Source organism: Microchirus variegatus (genome assembly GCF_963457635.1).
Source record: "Microchirus variegatus genome assembly, chromosome: 22".
In the NCBI taxonomy this organism is placed as follows: Eukaryota; Metazoa; Chordata; class Actinopteri; order Pleuronectiformes; family Soleidae; genus Microchirus; species Microchirus variegatus.
This window is the reverse complement of record NC_139823.1, coordinates 3,074,476-3,096,529: the sequence shown is the minus strand read 5'-3', so window position 1 is coordinate 3,096,529 and position 22,054 is coordinate 3,074,476. Positions and strand designations below refer to the sequence as shown.

The 22,054-nt window shown below is 41.8% G+C and overlaps 2 protein-coding genes across 2 annotated transcripts; one reads left to right on the top strand and one right to left on the bottom strand.

Moving 5' to 3' along the window:
* Positions 1–399: 399 nt before the first annotated feature.
* bcl9 (BCL9 transcription coactivator) lies at positions 400–12,226 on the top strand. Its single transcript, XM_083908263.1, has 8 exons — positions 400–743; positions 4,286–4,599; positions 5,129–5,236; positions 5,380–5,566; positions 6,456–6,552; positions 6,671–8,885; positions 9,508–9,780; positions 9,921–12,226. The coding sequence occupies exons 1-8, from the start codon at positions 457–459 to the stop codon at positions 10,958–10,960; spliced, it is 4,521 nt and encodes a 1,506-aa protein (XP_083764389.1). The 5' UTR covers positions 400–456; the 3' UTR covers positions 10,961–12,226.
* A 1,017-nt stretch (positions 12,227–13,243) lies between these two features.
* Positions 13,244–18,955, bottom strand: acp6 (acid phosphatase 6, lysophosphatidic). The gene is made up of 11 exons (XM_083908649.1): positions 18,923–18,955; positions 17,125–17,353; positions 16,881–17,009; positions 15,768–15,898; positions 15,525–15,604; positions 15,346–15,433; positions 15,049–15,181; positions 14,591–14,691; positions 14,341–14,433; positions 14,091–14,256; positions 13,244–14,014 (listed from the first exon to the last, which is right to left on the bottom strand). Exons 2-11 carry the CDS (start codon positions 17,344–17,346, stop codon positions 13,880–13,882), a joined length of 1,278 nt encoding a protein of 425 aa, XP_083764775.1. The 5' UTR covers positions 17,347–17,353; positions 18,923–18,955; the 3' UTR covers positions 13,244–13,879.
* Positions 18,956–22,054: the final 3,099 nt, after the last annotated feature.

Below are 22,054 nucleotides of genomic sequence, written 5' to 3'. Positions count from 1 at the left end.
AATAAGTTGATAGAGAAATAATGGTGGCCTAAGACTTTTTGTCACTGCAGGAAACAGGTTTTATTATTTACATAAACAATGGCTATGCTCTATTTGCTGTGCCACGTTTCAAGCTTACATCAGTAGATAGATTGTAAGCTTGTTGCTTTTCTTCACTTTCTTTTTTCTCTTTCTCTCAACAGTGTGCCCAAGGGCCGATGAAAGCCCCCTTGGGGGGAGTTTCATAAATACACCCCGAACAAGAAAAGACTCCTGGACTATTGCTGTTTTTACACACTTTTTCACACACGCGCGCACACACGCATACACACACACACACACACATATACACACACACACACACACACACACACACACACACACACACACACACACACACACACACACACACACACACACACACACACACACACACACGCATACACACACATCCACACAGACAAGGACATAGAGAGAATGTTGGAGGTCCAAGAGGAGAGGCCAGCGGCGGCAGGTACAGCAGCGACACATTTCAACAAGAAGGAGAGAGGAAAGAAAGAGCGAGAAGAGGCAAAGGACAGTCGTGGAAGCCTTTCGAACATCGGGAATCCTGTTCCCGGCTCAAGGAACGTGCGCGCCAAAGCACCACTCACGCACACAGGCAGTCCTCACCAGCTGATCACTCCACCCTGTTCTGTAGTCCTGGGACCCCCATCAATGCACCCCAATAGGCTAAAGAATTCCCCGTCCACCAACACACAGAGGTGAGGTGAAAGCATGTGGGTCTGATACAGTTACACTGTGTTTATGTGTGACTGATCTGAATGTTGATTAATATTGTGCATTTTAATCCACACTGTGCATGAGCAGACAGTGGCACAGTGTTTTTCACTGCACACCACAGCAGTTTTCAGACGTTAACTTGACTTAAATGACATGGAAAATTGGGTGCAGACATTTTCTGGAGTATGTTTTTTGAGTCAAAGCATCCAGCCTCAGGGTGGTGCCTGATTTGAGCAAAAAACGGACAGGACACTCGCCACCTGCTTACCATGCGGACCTTTATCCGGACCTTTTCTTGCTGTCTCCCGAGGGTTACATTATCTGGAATCTGAAGTCTGCTGTTTGGAGTGACGTTTGTGGATATTTCACACAGAACTCCTTTGGACAATTTAATTAACATTGTCCGACATAAACCTATGTCTGAAAGCAGCTCAAATTAATCTCTGCGTCATTACAACCTCTTTATCAACAGTAAATGACACGAAATACATAATTTGCCCTTCATTTTTCTTTTAACCATTGATTAATTGCATTGTTTCCCATCTGTAACATATTAAGACTTTGTTGGGAAAGCACAAGCTTATATTCACTGTATAAACCTGTGTTCCATGCCATTTTAGGCCCTGGATTTTCCCACATGCAGAGTTGTTAATTAAGAGACGTGATCGGAACAAAGAATAAAACACTTTATTAATATACACTTATACACTAAATTAAATAAATAATGAGATAAGTAGTCGGTGTCTGAGGTCAGTCTCACTGAAATAAAAGACATTAGGGTTTTTTGTTTTCCAACCGTCTTCAGTCTCCTTGTGTTTGTAAAATTGATTGTTAAAATATAATAAGGATATAATACTTGTGTTTTTATTTACTTGTTAGAAGCTTCGTTTTAAATCCAGAGTGCACACATAATTTACTTTTAGCTACACATTTTACTATTGTTCCTTATTACTATTTTGTCCCTGTAAGGACCATTTTGGAATGATGTCCCCTGTTTCCCTGTGACCTAATTGATTAGTAGATCGTCCGCTGACATGTTTAGATTTGATCTACTGACATTAACTGGCTTTTAAGTGGATTAGGTGTTGAGCATAAGATACCATGGCAATTTGTGCTACAGTGAAGCAAACCATCATTGTAGCCATAAAAACCCAGAGTTGCAACTGAAGTTACCTTGATAACCACACATTGTCCTACTGATTTGCTAAAAACAACAAATGATTTGTTGTTTTAGCAGTGCTATAATGACCATTAAACACTTTCAGAAGATATGATAAATATGTATGCAGTTTTAAAATAAAAACACTTTCCATTACACTTAAAAAATAGCATGACCCCGGATCTCTCAAACCTGGAGTGGAAGCCTAATTAATGTTCCTGGTAAAGTCTGTGATTGTCCTACTATTTCTTGTCAAAAATATCAACTATGAAAAAGTTCTATTATATCAGGTATTTCAAGATATGCTTGTGCATTACATATACATTAGGGCTGAACAATTAATCCAAATTATATTGCAGGAGGTGCGATATTTGTTAAAGCCAAAATGTGTGTCAAAATATTTTAGATTCATTATTGTCTGGATCTATACACATCTTACTCTACAGAGAAGAGAACATGTTTGTTTCTTACAGATCTGCACAAATATCTGACAATAATCATTTTAAATGTGTTCTTGAATGAAAATGAGTAAAAAAAAAACCTCACCATTCCCTCGGATATTGCAATTCCTGTCAAAATAATCACAATCAGATATTTATTAAAAATCGTTCAGCCTTAATACACATGTTGTATGAGTTGCGTTTATTAACAGCTTGCTCATATCTTAGACCAACCTTTAGTCACATCATTCAAATCCAAATGCCAATAATCACAGAATATGACAGACCTAAAATCCACCAAGCTGGTGGTGACCTGAAACGTTTGCATCGTACTGTAAGACCACGTAAATCATGTATGTTTTCTGTAAGAAGAAATGCTCTGCTTCAGTTCAGCACAGTATAGTCAGTCATCTTTCTTTTTTTTTGCTGATATGAATGTTTGTTAAGTTAAAAGTGCATTCTTCATTCCAGTGTTTGGTATTTTGCAAACTCATATCGTACCAGTTGCAAGGTGTGTAATGTGCTGAGTTTTAAATTTTGAAAAAGCTGATCAGTAACAAGTTCACACACAACTCCAACTATGGACCTTATACAGCATTTTCACTATGTTGTATTTATTTGTCCCTCTGAGGAAAGTTCTACTTGTCTAACTATTAAGATATAGTGAGCAGCTATTTCTAAGGTCAGTACTTTGCTCATTGGCAGAGCTTTACGTTACCTCACAAGCATGATTTAATGTGGGTAGAAATCAGACTACGTAGAGGAAACTTGGGTAAATTAAAGGAAAAATGTCTTTCTCTACGCACACACAAAGCAATGAGGCTCAGATCTGCTCGTCAGCCACATAGGTATCATACAGCCATACAGCAATGGCAAGTTGTATAGAGTGTGTGTGTACATGGTTTGTGATCAGTAGTAAAACTGTCTCGGAGATGTGACTAAATTGACATAAACAAACGTTTAAGTCACCTTGTTCTTATGCTTGTTTGTGTAGTTTAGGTGTAAATGTCTAAGATTAGCTGCCCTGTTTCATTATTTTACCCGAATGATCCAGAGGTGTCCTAAGGTCAGGGAGTCCACTATGCTTGGAAGTGATCTCTGCTGACTCAGGGAACAGCTGTCTGGATTAAAAAAAAATCTGGCTTTGCCCTTTTTCTTCCAGTTTGTATCGGTGTGCTAGGCTGCGGCTGTACTTTCTGAACATGTTGGCATTTTCTTCATGCTACCAATGTGTGTGTGTGTGTATGAGGGAGAGAGACTGACTGACAGAGAAAGAGATTAGGGTGTGGTGAGGGAATTCTCTGCCAGTTGGATGTGTCCTGCTTGCCTGAACTGCTCTCATAACTAGTAAGCAACAGTAATTTGTAGATGGCCCATCTCTCAACAGTCTTGTTTGTTCAGCTTTAACTGTGTCCACTGAACTCCCAGTGTAATGGTTACAAAGAAAAAAACAAGAAAAGTACAAGTGTTTTACTTTTGGTCCATTCCCGTCCTTCTCCTTGGTGCCACTCTGGGTAACAAGGGTACATGTTATCGTGGGGAGCTGGGGGGATATCAGACTTCATGGATGGCCAACTGCCTGAGTATGTACCCCCCTCCCCTTGTCTGGCTTGTCCCCAATTCCAGTACATGATTACTGGGTAAGCTAACTTCAAGCCCCAGGCTTCTTGCTCGATATGCCCCATTTCCCCCTTATTGTGTGTGTTTTATAAATTGAAAGAATGGCAGAAAATATAAAAAGACAAAACATTTTTTTTTTTAAAGTATGCACAGTTTTTTAAAGCACCCATTAGTTTAGAGGCTCAAAACGTTTAAATGGACTATAAATAAAACATTGGTTCAATAAAGCAGAAAATGTATTTTCATTTATTGTGCACAGTGTCAAGTATTAAATTTCGTCCGTTGTTTTTCTTTTGTCTTCCAGCCCTAAACCTAAGACGGAGGCCATGGTACGATCACCTACCGTCATGTCCCCCTCTACTGCCGCCCAGATGGACTCTAAAATGCCCAATCAGGGGAAACCAGGGAGCACTGGCAGCCAATCACAGTCCTCACCCTGTGATCCCAAGAACCTGGGCGCTAAAGGAGCTCAGAATGTGGCAGGGGGTATGGGGCTAAAGAATGGACAGGGTCTGACCTCTGGCCCAAGCTCTAAGGTTAAGGTCAAAAGGGAGAGAAGCACCTCAGTGGAGTCGTTTGAACAACCAGAGAGCGGCACACCCACAAGTGAAGAAAAAGGTACAGGCCGAAGTATTTTTTTTTAAATAGTCAAACTAATCTGATGTTTAAATGGTAGCTGGGGACAGAAACGGTACATTTAAATATCTGAGACTATTTTAAATGGCTTTTATTCCTATCAGAATGATAAAAAGTTGAACTATGTTAGGTGGGTGGGATGCCAAGATTAGAGGCTGTGCTTTCATGCTTTGTTACTGAACCTTGTTCTGTTTGTAATGAAATGCCTTAAAAGGCCTCACGTAGAGAAAAGAGCTGTGGTGCTTCAACAATGCTATGTTGTTATAGTCTGTAATGTTTCTGTTGTAATTATTACTGAGGAAGTTTATCAAATGTATTCAGCCCTGATTAAATGGAGAGGAGTCACAGATTGCCTGCATATACAATGCAAGTTGCCCAGAGAAAGCAACAGTTGGATAAATGGTAAAATATACTGAGTACTTGCACTGAGCAACAACAAAACAAAACTCATGAATCATGGTGTGTGTGTGTGTGTGTGTGTGTGTGTGTGTGTGTGTGTGTGTGTGTACAGACAGTAGCAGGGTGAAGAGGATGTGTGTGGCAGAGAGGAGGCAGCCGTACAGCGGGGCTGACTGGTGCTCTGGGGGAGAGAGTGATGAAGATGACAAAGGATTCTTCAGTAAGTGTGCATCCAACCATGTTTAGCACTTCCTCTTCTGATCAACTTGACCCTTGACAGCTCCATAAGTGACCCACCACTGCATTGCACATAAGCTTCTCCTGATCCTACGTTTATGGGCTTTCCTGTTATGTTCCTTTTAGACTGTAACTCCAGTGATGTGAAGCCCCAAGACTCAGTCACACATTCTACCTCCAATGCTGGACTCAGTCGCTCCTCCACACCTTCTCACAATACACTGGGAGGCCAGGGCTCCACAACAGAACCAGCCAGTGGCCAGAAACCAGGCACAAAACTTGTTTATGTCTTCTCCACAGAGATGGCAAACAAGTAAGTAAACTGAATGTACTTTGTGTTGTTTGAATTGCATATCTGAATCCTGCATGGGTACTATATACTGTATACTAGGGGTGGGCGATATAGCAAAAGTATAATTTCACAATTTTTATAGTAAAGTCACAACATCGCAATTTTATCATGATTTTCTACATATTTGCACATCTACAGTTCAACCAAACTATTTCACTAACATAGCCATAAAAGGAAAATATAACAGAGCATTTGGTCCAAAGGACATTTCTGAAAAGATTTCAATCAGTTTGTGCAATTTTGCCAACTCTTGCCAATTACAATGGACGTTTAACACTGTTTATGAAAGATTTATGTCCAGACTCTGAGTGCTGAGTGTCCAGATTCTGACAGATTCTGTCTCAGAGGAAATATCTCCCCTGTGATTTCTGACCACGGTCTATAAGCTAAGCAGGAAAGTTAACACGAGTCTTGCTGCATTTCAGGTAAAGACGGCGTCAGTTCTGGTGAAACATAGCCTTGTGTTTAGACTAGCTAATAAAATTATAGTTGAATATGTTTTTACATAAAAGAAAACCCACTCAGACTCCCCATCTGTGGTTTTTATTGTCTGTAAATGTTAGTGTGCTGCACTAGTCCCAACTTTCCCCAAAACAGCCTAAACAAATTTTGTGCAAGCCTCAAGAGGGTGTATACATTTAGCTTAGATTAACATTCTCTTTTAGGAATTAGAGCAAATATGTGGATGCTTGGGGAAGGTGTATATGTTTGCTTCATCAGCTGACCTTGGGATTACCTTCATGGCTCCATCTACCACTCTTTCATTCAACCTACTGTGTGCACACTTGTACATGCACACACTTATTGTATCTGATGACTGATACCTGACTGTCTGCCTTCTTGTCCTCAGGGCAGCCGATGCAGTTCTAACTGGCCACACCGAAAATATCATTGCCTTCCACATGAAAAACATCTCAAACAGCAAGGACAAAGCTCACCTCCTCTTGGTAAAGACAGAGATGCTTTTTTAAATTATGAACATTATGCATATACATACAGTACACATGACTGTGGGTATTTGCATAATATGATTTAATCTGGTTTCTGTCTTTTTTTTTTTTAAAGAACAATGCAGCAAGCACTCTCCGAAATGACTCTAAGCCTCCTCAGCAGCCCTCATCCCTTTCCCAAGATCAGAGCCACCAGCCTGGATCAAAACCATCCTTACCTGGCATGGCAGAGCCAGCCCCATCCCAGTCTTCAAACCAAGGGAGCCAATCTGGTGTTCTTCCACAGGAAGGGTCATCCGCTGCAGGCATGGAATCCAAGAATCTTCCTGGCAGTAGCCCCAGTAACACTTCAGCTCCAGTTGACCAGGCCCCTGTCACCCAACCTGAGGCAGGCCTCAACCCTCCAACAACAGGTGAAGGAGGGCAGGGTGGTGGCTCAGGTGGACCAGGTCTGACACCCCAGCAGCAACAGCAGCAGCAGCAGCTGGCACAAGAGCTTTTGAACATGGAGGCTAACACAGAGGGTTTATCCCAAGAACAGTTGGAGCATCGGCAGCGTTCCCTGCAGACCTTGCGAGATATCCAGCGCATGCTTTTTCCTGATGACCGTGATGCCCCCCAACCTGGACCCCCACAGCCTCATGGAGGACCACATGATGGAGGACCTGATGGTGCACCCCGGAGGTCTGAACAGGGCCCCCTACAGGCCATGATGGCACAATCGCAGAGCCTCAGGCCGCCAGGTGGGCCAGGAGGTCCTCGTCCACAGGGTCCGCCTTTTGGCCCACCACATGGTCCCAGAGAGATGCCACCATTTCCACAAGATGAAATGGGCCCACATATGGGTGGTCCAGGGGTCTGTGGAGACGGCGATCAGATGACCCCCGAACAGGTTGCTTGGTTGAAGTTACAACAGGAATTTTATGAAGAGAAAAGGAAGAAACAAGAAATGCAACACCGGCCACTGCCACCAGACATGATGATGCATCCCCATGGTCCACGAGGCATGATGCGTGGGCCACCGCCTCCTTACCAGATGGGTCCAGGAGAGATGTGGGGGGGACCAGGTGGACCACCAGAACATTATCCAGAACGCATGGGCATGGGCCCTGGCCCCGGCCCAGGTCCAGGCCAAGGCCCTGGCCCCGGCCCCGGCCCCAGGGGCATGCCACCACATATGCAGAGGATGCCTGGCTTCTCAGGTATGATGAATCCTGAGATGGAGGGACCCCCGAGGCCTGGAATGGGCTGGCCTGATGACATGCCTCCCCGGATGGGGGATGCACGAGGATTTCCTGGAGGACCAGGGGGGATGTTTGCTGGTCCAGGGGGTCGTGGTGAACGTTTCCCAAATCCTCAGTCAGTCCAAGAAGCAATGTTTCATCAAGGGATGGGAGGAGAGAAGGTCCTCCCTCCTGGAATGATGATGGATATGCAAAGGATGATGGGACATCAAAGAGGTGGAATGGAACCTGGGAATGGAATGGGTATGTTTCCCAGAATGCCAGGTGATGGTCCTATGAGTCCATCATCAAGGCTCCAGGGAATGGGGGGCAGGGAAATGGGGCCTGAGTTTGGCATGGGTCCTGGCCCTGGGCCACATATGCACCCTTCCAAACTAAGAGAACCTCCAATGAATATGAGTCCAGATGAGATGATGAGAATGAGGGGAGGTGTAGGACCTCAAATGGAAAACATGGGTCCACAAGGCAGGCCCATGCAGGGTCCTGTCTTCCCTGAGCAGACGCAGCCTGGAGACTTTCCTATGGGGCCTGGGCGGCCCTTCCCAGGCGGTCCTGGAGTAATGAGGGGTCCACATGGAGACCAAGCCTTTGGTCCAGAGCACAGATCTACACCAACAGGAGGTAATGGCCGTATGAATCACCTCCCTTCTGCTGGTGCCCCTTCACAAGCTCAAAGGGGCCGCAAGCCAGCAGATCTGAATGTCCAAGCAGGAGGGGGGAACTCTCCCAGCGTCAACCCACTCAAGTCCCCACCTCTGAGGCAAGTGCAGTCTCCAATGATGGGCTCTCCCTCTGGAAACCTTAAGTCACCTCAGACACCATCCCAGCTGGCCGGCATGCTCACTGGTCCCTCTGGCCCAAATGCCCCTCCAGCTCCTCCATCTTCAGCACCAATGAAGTCCCCCCACTCCATGATGGGATCAGCAGGCGCCTCTCCAGTACATATGAGGTCCCCTTCTCTTCCTAACCCCTCCCCTGGGTGGGCCTCACCAAAACCACCCATGCAGAGTCCAGGAGTACCATCTCAGGGGGGAAAGCCCCCACTGAGTATCACCTCACCAAACATGATGGGAAATATGGAGCAAGGTACGTTCTTCCTCTTTCTGTGATCATCAACTTATCTGCTACTGTTCTTTCAATATTTTAAATTTGCACATTACATGCTGTAGTTATTTCACTTCAGTTAATATTGGAGTTTAAGTGCAGAACTGTCGAGTCTTTTACAGCATTTTGACTGATTATCCAAGACTCACAAAACTGTGTTCTATGACTATGTAAACATTAAAACTACCAAAAGAACGTCTTTCATCAGACGTCATTGGCAATGAACGGTAGTATTTGAATTGACGTCATTGGCAGCCAATGAGTTCAACTCAGATTTTTAATCTCTTGAAATAGAAATAGAAGTCCACAAAACAAAAATATGGTAGACTGCAAAAAAGTCACACCAGTTCTCACACCAGATATGGCTCCCATACAAAACTCAAAACAAAATAAACAAGTGCGCAGTGTCAATTAGGTGCATCATCCTAGGCCAATACTTCTGTATGAGGGATTGTGGTCCTGTGGCTTCCTCCCATGGTCACTGGACTATAACCCAATACATAATGCAAGTGACATCACTATTACCAAAGATATTACTGAAGATTCTTACTAAAAGTTCACAATTTTCTTGTCTTAGCATTGTTCTTATCATTTCATCCTTCAGGGGGAAATGGTCCTCCCTCAGCCCCTCCTTCATCAGGGGCTCCATCTGGCTCCATGTCCCACCCAGGCAACGTCCCTTCTGGCAGTCCATACACCCTACCACCTGAGCCAACACTATCCCAGAATCCTCTCTCCATCATGATGTCACGCATGTCCAAGTTTGCGATGCCCAGCTCCACCCCACTCTACCATGATGCCATAAAGACGGTTGCCAGCTCTGACGATGACTCGCCTCCAGCTCGCTCCCCTAACCTGCCTTCAGCGAACAATAATGGTTACAAATGTTTTTATTTGTTGTTAAATTTGAAAGTTAGAGTTCCACCAGTTTCAGTTTAACCTAAGTTAGACCATGTGTATACACTTTTCTTTTAATGAATTTTGAAAATCCAATTTGTTTTGATGTTTCCCATCCAGGTATGGCAATGAACCACCAAGGCAATCCACGTATGATGGGACCTGGAAATGCTGGACCAATGCCTGCCCTCAGCCCTCTCGGTATGAATCCAATGGGATCCCAGCCCCTCTCTCATGGCATGCCTCCACAGATGCCCTCCCCTAATGCCCCTAATATGGGCCCAGGCATGATGCCCCATGGTATGATGATACCACAGAATCCTCAAGATCCTGGTATGGCAAACCCTCAAATGATGCCCCAAGGACGCATGGGTTACCCTCATCGAGGCCAGGGATACCCCCTAACACAGTCCCCCTCCCAGCAAGGTCCCTTCTCCCCACACAATGGTCCTGGTCCTCAAGGTTTCCCTGGCCATCCCATGGGCTTCCAGGGCGAGGGAGGACCAATGGGAGGACGAATGGGTAACATGCCTCATGGGGGAGGGGGTGATGGGGGTATGTGTAAACCCAATACCCCAGGCGGGCCAGAGTTCAACAACATGCAAGGTGGATTCAGTGATGCAGATCTTCATGAGGTGATGCGGCCGGGAGCGTCTGGCATACCTGAGTTTGACCTGTCCAGAATAATCCCATCAGAGAAGCCCAGCCAAACTCTGTCTTATTTCCCCCGAGGTGGTGGAGACAACCCTGGGGGGAAACCTCCACACCCTTCTGGCTTCCCCATGCAGGGCATGATGGGTGACGGACCACCACGGATGGGAATGTCCATGCAGGGGATGGGGGGGATGCCTGGGGGCCCTGGTGGGGGAATGGGCCCTCAAGATATGCCAATGGGTAACCCTGGCCACAACACAATGAGGCCACCGGGATTCATGGGTCAAGGCATGATGGGCCCCCAGCACCGGATGATGTCCCCTGGGGGTCCGGGAGGGATGATGCAGGGGAGACAAATGGCCCACCCAGGCCCTGGTGGTTCACCTAACATGATGATGTCACTGCAGGGCATGGGTGGCCCCCCACAGCAGACAATGATGATGGGGGGTCAGATGAGGCCACGTGACATGGACATGGGATTCAGTCCGGGGCCTGGAATGTTCTAATCTAACAGAAAAAAAAACCCTTGTATCTAGAATGTTCTTGGACAAAATGCAAGGTTGGAGTAAAGGTCATGGCATTTATTGAGTGTCCAGAAAACTCTGATGGACTCAAATAAAGGAAGTATAATACGAAACAGTAATGTCCTGTGGGAACTTTTCCAATGGAGACTCGGACAGGCCCAGATTGGAGTACTTTTGCCACAAGAACATTGAATTTTGAACTCATGAACTTCAGAATGTATGGGATTGTTGTGCATCAAATTTGCAAAACTGTTGTGTTTTTTGATTATCTGACTATAACGATGACTTCATCATCAAAGAGGAATCAACCTAACTAAAAGTCAGCGTGGAGATGCTACAGTATATGTCTACTTTTTTTCAAAATTAAAAAAAAAACAAATTTGTCATCAAAGTGGTATGGAACAAGAGAACGGAATAAGAAGAATTTGTGCTTTGTGAAGACTTTAGTGGAACTCCATCTTGTCTCTCGCTCCATTGTTTTGACTGTTTCTGTACAGTATATACGTGTGAGAATGTGTACGAGTGTTTGACAGACTGTATGTTTGTGTGGTATGTATGTATGTGTCTGTATGTATAGGCATTCTATCAGTGACCTCTCAACTCCTCTTACCCAACTTTCACTGGGCGAGGAATGCCCCCTTAAAATACTGTACTGTTTACCATTGGTGGGCTATTCGAATTTTAGTCTATTTTAATTTCCTTTGTAACTCCAGTGTATAACAAACCAAACTATGACCTCATTAAGATAATAGTATTATTAAAAAAGCACAAACATGGACCGTCTGTAGAAAGCGTCTTTTTTCTCCGTTTTTACCATTAAGAGCAACACATTATGTGTGAGGATCCTGGCAGCTTTGCAGCACAATAATAATCTCGTCTCCATTTGAACTTGTGGATGATAGTTGATGTGGTGCTCTAAAACTTTCAGGACTCGACTTTCGCCAGTGTGAATAATACTGCAAATACCCAGATGTACTGTGTGTTCTTCTTGTTCCTGTTGTGTTCCTGTTTTGTTTTGACTCTCTTGTTGACTCTGGGTAATAATCATTCCCACAGCAATAAAACCCCCAATGGTCAGCAGAATGGGACAGGAGTGGCCCAATGCCACAGCAGGTATGCCAGGTATTATAGAACTAGAACTAGGTAGATCTGGTAAAATTTAGTAAATCAGGTGTGGTGTCCACACTGAGACATGCAGAAATGTAAACAAGTACTGCTTACCATCCAGTTGACTTCCTCTCTTTTCTCTATTGTATAAGCTTGTCATGTGTTTCTCCATTGGCTTTGGTGCAGAATAGCCTACCAGGGCTGTGGTGATGGACTACAAATAAAAGATATTGTTTTGGTATATACATGTTGTCCATGTAGTGTGGTGTATGTGTGCATGTGTCTGCGTCTGCGTCGCTCTTGGCTATTCACGTCATGTCAATTATGCAGACGAGTTCATGTCTTGTCATTCTAAATGTCAAAACAACGTACGGTACCAACGCTCGGCCAGAGCGAGTTGTCCCAAGATGCGGCATTTTCTACGTTGGCATGTTATCAGGAGCTACTTCAGTCAGAGCTTCGATTCCTATTAACTCATTGTCTGCCAATGACGTCTAAAGACGTCAATTCAAATACAACCGAGAGTCTACTCTTTATTTTGGTTTAGTTTTTAGTGTTTACATCGTCATAGAACATGCTGTTTTATGGGTCGTGGAAAATTGGTAGAATTGGAAAAAAAAGAAACTACATTGATCAAATTTATTCATTTATGCCTGATCAACAGCATACATAGAAATCAGCAGTTCATTACAAACTCCCAACAAGGTGAGGTATCTCTGATCTATGTAATGTATTTGTGCATAGATATTCTGTATTCCCAGCAAAATCTCTGCAAGGCAGCAATCTAAAAGAAAAAAGTCACTCTTAAACGAGCAGATGCAGAATAAATGCATTTCTGCCTGTTCTACTTATCAAAACATTCCGTCTACGCACTAATGTACAATGTGCTTTGTGCGCATCTTAAAACTCAGATACAGCACATAAAATGCTTCGTATTCCCTGAAGGAATTAAACGACAGGGTACAAGATGTGATTGTGAGCTCAATTAAACTGGCAAATTAACTGCATCACCAATTAGATGCAGCCTGTTACGGTGACAGTAGTTCAAACTTCAGCGTTCAATATTCCGTGTAAAACTAAACGGCAGCAATGTTTTGAACTTTGATGAGACAAAAAAATCTGTATTTTTCTTGTCAACAAATTCCAAAAAGAGCTAAAACAACGATTTATCCTTGATAAGAAGTATCTTATGATGGTTTGGTTGCTTCACTGTTGTCACAAATCAAGTCGCGCCTTTTCAATGGGTGACATTTCTTTATTACAGAAATATTGGACACAACTATGTTCAAGAATCATTAGTAAAACTCAAGTCCCGCCATTATAGGAAATAATCTTAATCATCTAGTGGGGGTGTCAAAAAATTCAAATGTATTGTTTTTGTGAATAATAACTTGGCTGATTTACACATGCCAGTGTTTTACAACCACATTTATCTTGACATGAAGCAAAACACAAAAGTATACTGTGCTGCAATTTCATCAGTGTGTCTCTTCCTGCACGATCTATGCATCATGCTGTTGTGCTTCACCAGAGTTTTGTGTTACATTTACTCTGAGCTATACACTTTTTTGTTTTATTACAGTGTTCACGTGGAGAGGTAGACTGTGATTTTGACTAAAACATCTCCAAAAGAGGCTAACAGTATAACTTGTCCAGTGTAGTCTGACAGTGAGGCAAAACAATAATGGAGGCTGGATGGTGTGAAAACTGATGATGTTAAAAGAACATGAGGCAAGTATCAGAGTTAAATGTCACTGGTGACACTGTTTCCACACGTAAAGGTCTGTTGAGGGTTCAGGGCTTGGTTAAGCCCTCGGTGCTGTTACAAAGTGACTGGTAGTGTTCTAAACTCAGCGAGTATGCCGAAACAGCTTCTTTGAACTCCTGCAGGGGGCAGTAGACTCCACTACAACCTGGAATAAGTTGATCCTAAAGAAAGACAAGGAATTTGAGTAAATGATAAAACGCCACAGCTTTAAAATGTAGACTCACTCTGACCTCTTACCTGGTCATTGTATGACACTTTAACAAAGGCCTCGTCTGTCTTTTTGTGCTGATGCAGCTCCAGCGTGATATCAGCAGCGTATGGTGGCCATTTCATGTCAAAAATCCCCAGCGACATCAGAATGGGAACCAAAGTTGTGTCGTGTGCAGAATACAAGAACAGCTTTCTGTTTCAGAAAGGATTTGAAGAGAGGACAATGAGTAGACTGAACACAGCCGAGTATGGGTGTGTTCATCCTGAGGCGTCCAACCTGTTTGTCTCCGATGAGTTGCCCTGTAGTTTCTCCTGCATGTTGGTTATCATCATGTGCAGCAGTGGTCCCACACACAGCTGCAAGTTCTCCCTGCCAAAAAAACAAGGCATAGGAATAAAAGACGACCTGTTCCACCTGACGCTGAACTGAACAGATAAAACTCTCCTTTTCCACTGAATTATTGTTGAACCTCAAAATCTACACGCCTACATATAGTCCGTCATGTGTTCACCTTGTTTAAACTAACCTCTTGCTGGGTTCATAGACGTAACATATTGTATCGACGGCTCTCTCTTCCACTGTATTCCTCCATGTGTCCAGCTCTGGTGGGCAGGGCAGATCATGTGCCTGTTGAAGTGCACAACACACAGCATTAGAGATTTGGTTTTAACCACACTTCTGCCTATTGTTGGAAAATGACAGGAAACTAAACTGTTGATGTTGCTTCATCTTTTGTATTTAGCTTTGGCTTGCGAGTAAAAAGAAAAATCACTTCTCTTAAATCAGCTATTATCCTAATTGATTTGACATGTATTTTTCGTCTGTATTTGCTTTAAGATCAACAATTACCTTTATTCTGTTTTAAAGAACTAGCAGTCTGCTGTGCTGCAGGCGAGGCTAAGTCTTAATAATATTCGTATGTATTCTGATAGCTAGTGGTGAAACCTAATGAAAGCCATATGAGTCACGATGCGGCAGCGTCACCTCTCTGGCAACCATGTCGTCCCTAATGAGGATGAAGTTGATAGGCTGGTGAGCAGGGATGCCCAGTGCATCCTGGACGCTTTGCAGGTCTGCTGCAATGTCTGGCAGAGTGGACGACTCTGCCCAGCGGTGTCTGCACAGAACACAGATACACCATGACAACCTGTCAGAGGCGGCTCAACTCTGCTCATAATTTTGCACAACACATTATTCAAGATCCCAGTTGTGCGGGGCGAATGCATAAGATGGTCTCGGCCTTGACGGCGAGCTTGGAAATTGAAAATCCACCCCGCGTACCTGCCAACGATCTTGAGCAGCTGGCATCCGTGATAGTTTGGATACAGGATTTCATTTTCTGCATCCGTTGTTTCTATATGAACGATTTCTGCAAATAGAGCAGAGAATTACACAAATAGGTGAGATGAAAGTCGGACCAGAATAAATAACATCACGCCATGTATAGGTTTCTACGCTACCTTTTTGTTTTTGCTTAAACAGCCCTGCTACCAGGCACTTGGCAGATTCAATGGTCCTCACAATGTTAGTGGAGCGCACACTAAAGATGAGGAAAAACAAGAGGTCATGGACGGCAGCCAACTTCAAAATAGCAACGCATTTAGGCTGATATCCTTTGTGCTGCACTTGTAAACTCAATGTAACTGTACTGCACAGATAAATGCTCATACTCTTGTCTTCCCATCATGATGCACAACACTTACTAGACCTCGGCCGGGATAAAAGTGGAGCTGAGGAAGGGATTCTCCTCAATGTATTTTGTCCTTAGCCTCTTGCCCAGCTCATATAACTGCTGCATACCCAATGTGGTTAGCTGACCAGGAAATGTGCCACCCTGTAAAGAAGCAGCAAACAGGAACACAGAGTGAACATAGCACAAGTGTGGCAGGAATGCTGACTGTAGGATTTTGCATGTAACGTAACACAGGGACATTTACATGGACACAGGGACCAGTGTATTAGACCGTTCTACAGACAATCCAGAGGAATTACAACGAGAAAGATTGTGAATGAATGAACTGTGTTGCTGTTGCTGTTGTAGTAAATATCAGTGTCCAGTAGGGGGAGGAAGAAAACCATCTGAATCAATGAATGAAAATGAGTGCAGCAGGCAGCATTCTCTATACCCACAGGGAGCAGTTCCCATTTTGTGACTCTATAAATCACTGTCAATATCTATGAACAGATATTATCTTGTCATAAAAAAAGAAGAAAAGCACACATAAAAACAGCATTGTTGACGACTTCCAGCAAGTCGACGGCAATTAATCCACATTCCAATCACACCTACAGCACACCTTTGTGAATCATTACACCTGTGACGACATGTCTGCTGTAACAAAGGCCAAGTGGCTGGACAATAGTCTTTATTTGTAGCACAGTGACTCACTTATGTTATCATGCAAGACTCTACTGTGAGAGAATACAGTTTGTTTTTGTCTACATGTATCGAGCCAGGGGTCACACAGCAGTGAAGTGGCTAGCACTGTTGCCTCACAGCGAGGTCGAAATCCCGGGTTTGAATCCCGGGTTCAACTGAGGGCCTTTCTGTGTGTGAGTTTGCATTTTCTGCCTGTGTGAGCATGGGTTTTGTCCAGGTTAAATGAACACTCTAAACCGATCATAGGTGTGAACGTGAGAGTGAAAGGTTGTTTTTTTCCCCGTGTTTGCCCTGTATAGGACTGGCGACCCGGACATGGTGTACTCTGCTTTTCGCCCTACGTCAGCTGGGATTGGCTCCAGTGATATTAAACCTTCCAAAAAAACTTAATTTGTTCCATCATAACTTTTGTTACGTGCAAATATCACCTACTTACTGTCAGCGTGCTTGCCCGATAGCTGTCTTCTACAGGAGCCGAGGGCCTGGGGCCACCATGAAGGTCTGTCACTACATAGTCGATGCTGGTGTGTGTCGGAGGCTCCAAGAGCGTCGGCACCCACTGGGCCTTTGACGAGACAGAAGTGCCCCAAAAATGAATTGTTATTCACAGACGTTAAAAGACAGCGATACCACATGTATTTTTAACAAAGCTGATGAAAGTGACATGAAAGAGAACTTACCTCTATCACATCGGGTATCGACTTTAACGGGGTTCGAGCACCATGTCGGAACAGGACTTGGACCAGTTTCAGTTTGTAAGGAGAACTGGAGTTAGCGTCAGTCGAGGTGGAACTCGGAGCAGCAGCCTGCTCTGAGTCGGAGGACTTTTGTGACCACAGCACTGAGCCAAAAGCTGCGGTCACTGAACCTAAAAGACCACACCTGGACCAAAGATTCCTCATGACTGCGCTGTGAACAGAAAAAGACGATTGTTTAGTGATTCCAAACACAAATCACAGCGATTCTATTAAGAGGAAGACAGACTTTTATCATTACTGATTGAAATAGTATCTTTGATCACACAACAGGCTTTCAACTCATTAGCTCCACCGTCATGTGCTGCAGTAACCAGCTCAAACAGCTTGTTTTGTCCGACAAGACAAAGAACAAAGACATTCAGTTTATTATGATCGAATACAAACACCCCCCAGAAATAAATCACTCATATCAAGACACAAATCCTTCTTTGTTTTGTTCGAATAGACTTTCATTGATCAACCTTTAATAAAGTGAGAAACTGAATCAGAGAATAACGGACAAGTCGACAAAGTCTTCAAAAAGTGTTTGATGTGACTAAAGAGAGAAAAGCCCCAAGGATATTAATTTACATGAGATCACACAATCAGCCAGCAGATAAGGTTTACAACACGTGGTAATTATTTCATGATCAAATAATATGACAAAATGTATTAATTGTACAGTCAATAAAACATCAGTAATATTACATTTAATGCAACTGTAAAATAGTGATAGTGATTAGATTGGAAAGGGGATGTTGAAGATGGAGCTGCCGGACAGAAAGAAAAGAAGAGCACAGAGGAGGTTTATGGTGTTTTCTAATCATTTTTGGATAACTGTAATCTCAATCTCAATCTGGTATGAACAACATTGTCCCTTCTCTCTAAATTCAATGCTTCAGAAACCTTATTCCAGGTCACAATTTCAGTGGAAATCAATGACATCTCTTTTTCCTTTTAAGTGTGTGGACTTTGACATTATACAATGTGGATATCTCCAACTAAATACAAATACAGTTAGAGATATCTACAATTTAATTCTGACTTGTCAGAATTCCAGTTCAAGATATCTTCAGTTCCCCTGAAATTATTGCTTATCAGGATTAAACTTTAGATATCTCAAACTGGGATTATTAATATTCAGAATTTGGTTGCATTTGAATTAAAAAAACACATCTATGATGACAAACCCCATACACCTGAATGGTAAATGGTAAAGAGTGATCAAGGAAGAATAACTTTGTGGATATGAAGAATACTATAAGAAATTAGATTATATTTAGACCGTGGTCATAAGTAAAGGTGAACATTTATGAATATACAAATATAGTGAAAGTAAATATTGATACATTGATGTCAGTGAGTATACAGATTATTGACAGAATGAGCTCTATAATTACAGATGAAATGGTTTGTAAATATGGGACATTCCACTGACCCGGACAGTGGGTGGAATTGCAACGTGGTGCTATTATACAACGATGGAATGTTCATTTTGACGAAGAAGAACTGAATCACGAATGTTATTAACACTTCATTATATCCAGACTAGCTGTTGGCTGTTGTTCTTCGACACCGTTTAACACAGACTGTTTGCTACGGTCACATGTATTAAGGCACGTTAATAAACACGACTCAACTGTCACAACACGGTAACTACGGTTGAGCTCGAGTCGTTCATTTAAACCGCACTGTGACATAAAAAGGTCACTTGTGTGTTTTAATCACAAGAGTCACTTACTTTTCAGAAGCCGGGCTGAAGAGAAGAAAACTGCTCAACGTTCAATTCATTTGTCATTCGGCAAAACTATCGCCTTGCGTTACACACGAAAGGCAACATGGGAAGTGTAGTACAGCACATGCCACACTGCACGACAGCGACGTTTGAAGGTGGATGATATAGAACTACAATACCCACCATTTACATCTGACGCGGTGTCTTCTTCTCCTTTGTTTACTTGTGTTGGCGGGAAGGTTTTAGAGTAAGAGGCTGCCCCCGTGAGGAGATACGTGGACCTGCATTTTATAACTTAAAGAGTTTTCAAACTGTATGATATTTTGTGCTTGGATACATACACATACATATATATATATACGCGTATATATATATCTATATATATAGATATATAGATATATATATACACACACATATACGTATATATATATATATAATGATAATAATAATAATAACAATAATAATAATAATAATAATAATATATATATATAAATATATATGTATATATCACAAACACACACCTGCACATACATATACAGTAAATGTATATATGTACATATATATATATATACGTATATATATATATATATATATATATATATATAATGATAATAATAATAATAATATATATATATATATATATGTACATATATACATTTACTGTATATGTATGTGCAGGTGTGTGTTTGTGAAGTGTAAACATAAGGGTTTTCAGTTGTCTTCTGTTTTATTTCACTGTAAATGAATTATCTTTGGATTGGAGTCTGCAGATGATGCAGTTCCTCCTGTGAACTCGTCGGATTATTTTTGGAAGGCATTTCCTGACAAAATAGTACAATAGTCATTACTCAATTATAAATAATTGTGAATATAATTACATGGTCAGTTAATGGATAGATTATGTGGAGAGTGACACAGTGACACCAATAAAAAACAAACAAGACAGCGTCTACTCCAGTTTCAGCTGGAGGAAGAGCTTCCTGTTTGTGTAAACAGGGGTGAAAACATTATTGTTTACTACAGCTTTCTAATATTACCAATTTTAACCACTTTAACTTTCCTTTTAATGATTTTAATCATTTTAAAATAATGATTTTAAATTACATTAATTTCTGCATGATTAATGTTTTGTTGATTTTAAATAATGTAATGTTTTAATTTCTATAATTGATCTTTTTATTGATTGTGTTTTAATTTCAGATGTATTTCATTGCCTGTAAAGCACTATGAATTGCCTTGTGTAAGAATTTTGATTTCTATTTATTATTTGTACTATTATTTGTAACCTCAGCTTGTTTAATGGAACATTGAGATTTTAAAACAATAGATTCATACAGCTTCAAACATAGTCTTCAGTTAATCACACACACTGAAGACGTCAGACCGGACATGATTTATTAAGTTGTGGTGGATTAGTGATGACATTTGTTGATTAATGATGTGAAAGAGCCAACGCCTGCAGTGAATGTACAGTAGGCTGAACATTTATGATTCTGACACACATACATACATACACACATACATGTATGTATACACTACCATTCAAAAGTTTGGGGTCACTTAGAAATGTCTTTATTTGTGAAGGAAAAGCACTTTTTTTCAATGAATATAACATTAAATTAATCATTAATACACTCTATACATTGTTAATGTGGTAAACGACGATTCTAGCTGCAAACGTCTGGTTTTTACTGGAATATGTACATAGGTGTATAGAGGCCCATTTCCAGTGTTCTAATGGTACATTGTGTTAACATTGTGTTATCGCGCTATCGAATGATTAGAAAACCCTTGAAAACCCTTGTGCAATGATGTTAGCACAGCTTTTGCTGGTTCTTTGACGAAAGCAAATTTTGAAGGGCAAAATTATTATTTTGACTAAAAATCATTATTCCTAAGTTTTAATGGAAATCTTGGAAAAATTGTATGGGAGACCCCAACTTTTGAACAGTAGTGTATATATAGCCTAAAAACTAAATTTCCAAAGTTGTTCATTTCGAACCAGTAGAAAATAAAATGAAATACATTCAAAGACGTTGACTATAATATACAAAGCATAAAGTCAAATTCAATATTCATACAATGGCTCTAGGAGAAAAACACCAGTGCAATATCACCACCAAGTGGCAGAATCTCCTCATAACAAGCAGGATCCTGTTATTTTTTGCCTTTTTTTCATCCTGACAACAGGAACATCTTGTAACAGACACCATTCTCCCTCCACTTCTACACTAAGGCTACAGTCAAATAAATAATGACAAAGTATTACTCACACTGTTTTATTGAATTACATGTTGTCTTTTGGCCTACTGGTACTTAATAGTGCAATCAGTTTGTCGAGTCAACAAGTGGCAAAGTCACAGCTTTCCCATGGCTCAAGGGGAAAAAAAACACGTCAAACATGTTTTATGTGGAAATTGATTATTTTTTATATAAACAGATCAGGCACTTATAAACTTTATTCCTTGCAAATGCGCAACAAGCTTCACAGTTTATTGGATCATGTTCATATTTATCTGTTATTGCATCTCTTGTTTTTTTTTTTGCAGTGGGAGAGAAAACACTTTGGCTTGTTCTCCTTAAAATGAAATAATAATCCACAATTACTGATATTATAGGTGTGTGATATTTAGTTTTATGATGAATGATTCCTTAAAGTCATCTCGCTCCAAGCAGCGTGCGTCACATCACTCTGATCTCTTTCATTCAGTTTTTGGCATCAGCTGTTTAAGAAAAAGATACAATTGTGCAATATTCAGGTATCACACCTGTTCCCCCAGTTCTCATTCCATAACAGGTCGAAGGTCTAAGGACAGAGGATGTTACCAACCCTGTGAAGTCCCGTGAGACAAACTATGTTTTGTAAACTGTGGGCTATATAAATAAAGATTGATTGATTGATTGATTGATAACATGTCTTTTTTTTTTGCAGTGTAGTCATCATTTCCAGCTCTGGGACCAACTGTCACAGATCATTTCTCACAGATCTCAGCATTGTTCTAATGTATATATAGTCTTCTTCACTCTGTAGGCCTAACTTTAAATGTTCAGCCTTTGCATAGTGTGCCTGTGCTGACCTTCTGAAATCCTCATACAGAAATAACCTGTTGTCCCATTTTTGTCACTCTCTCTGGTTCT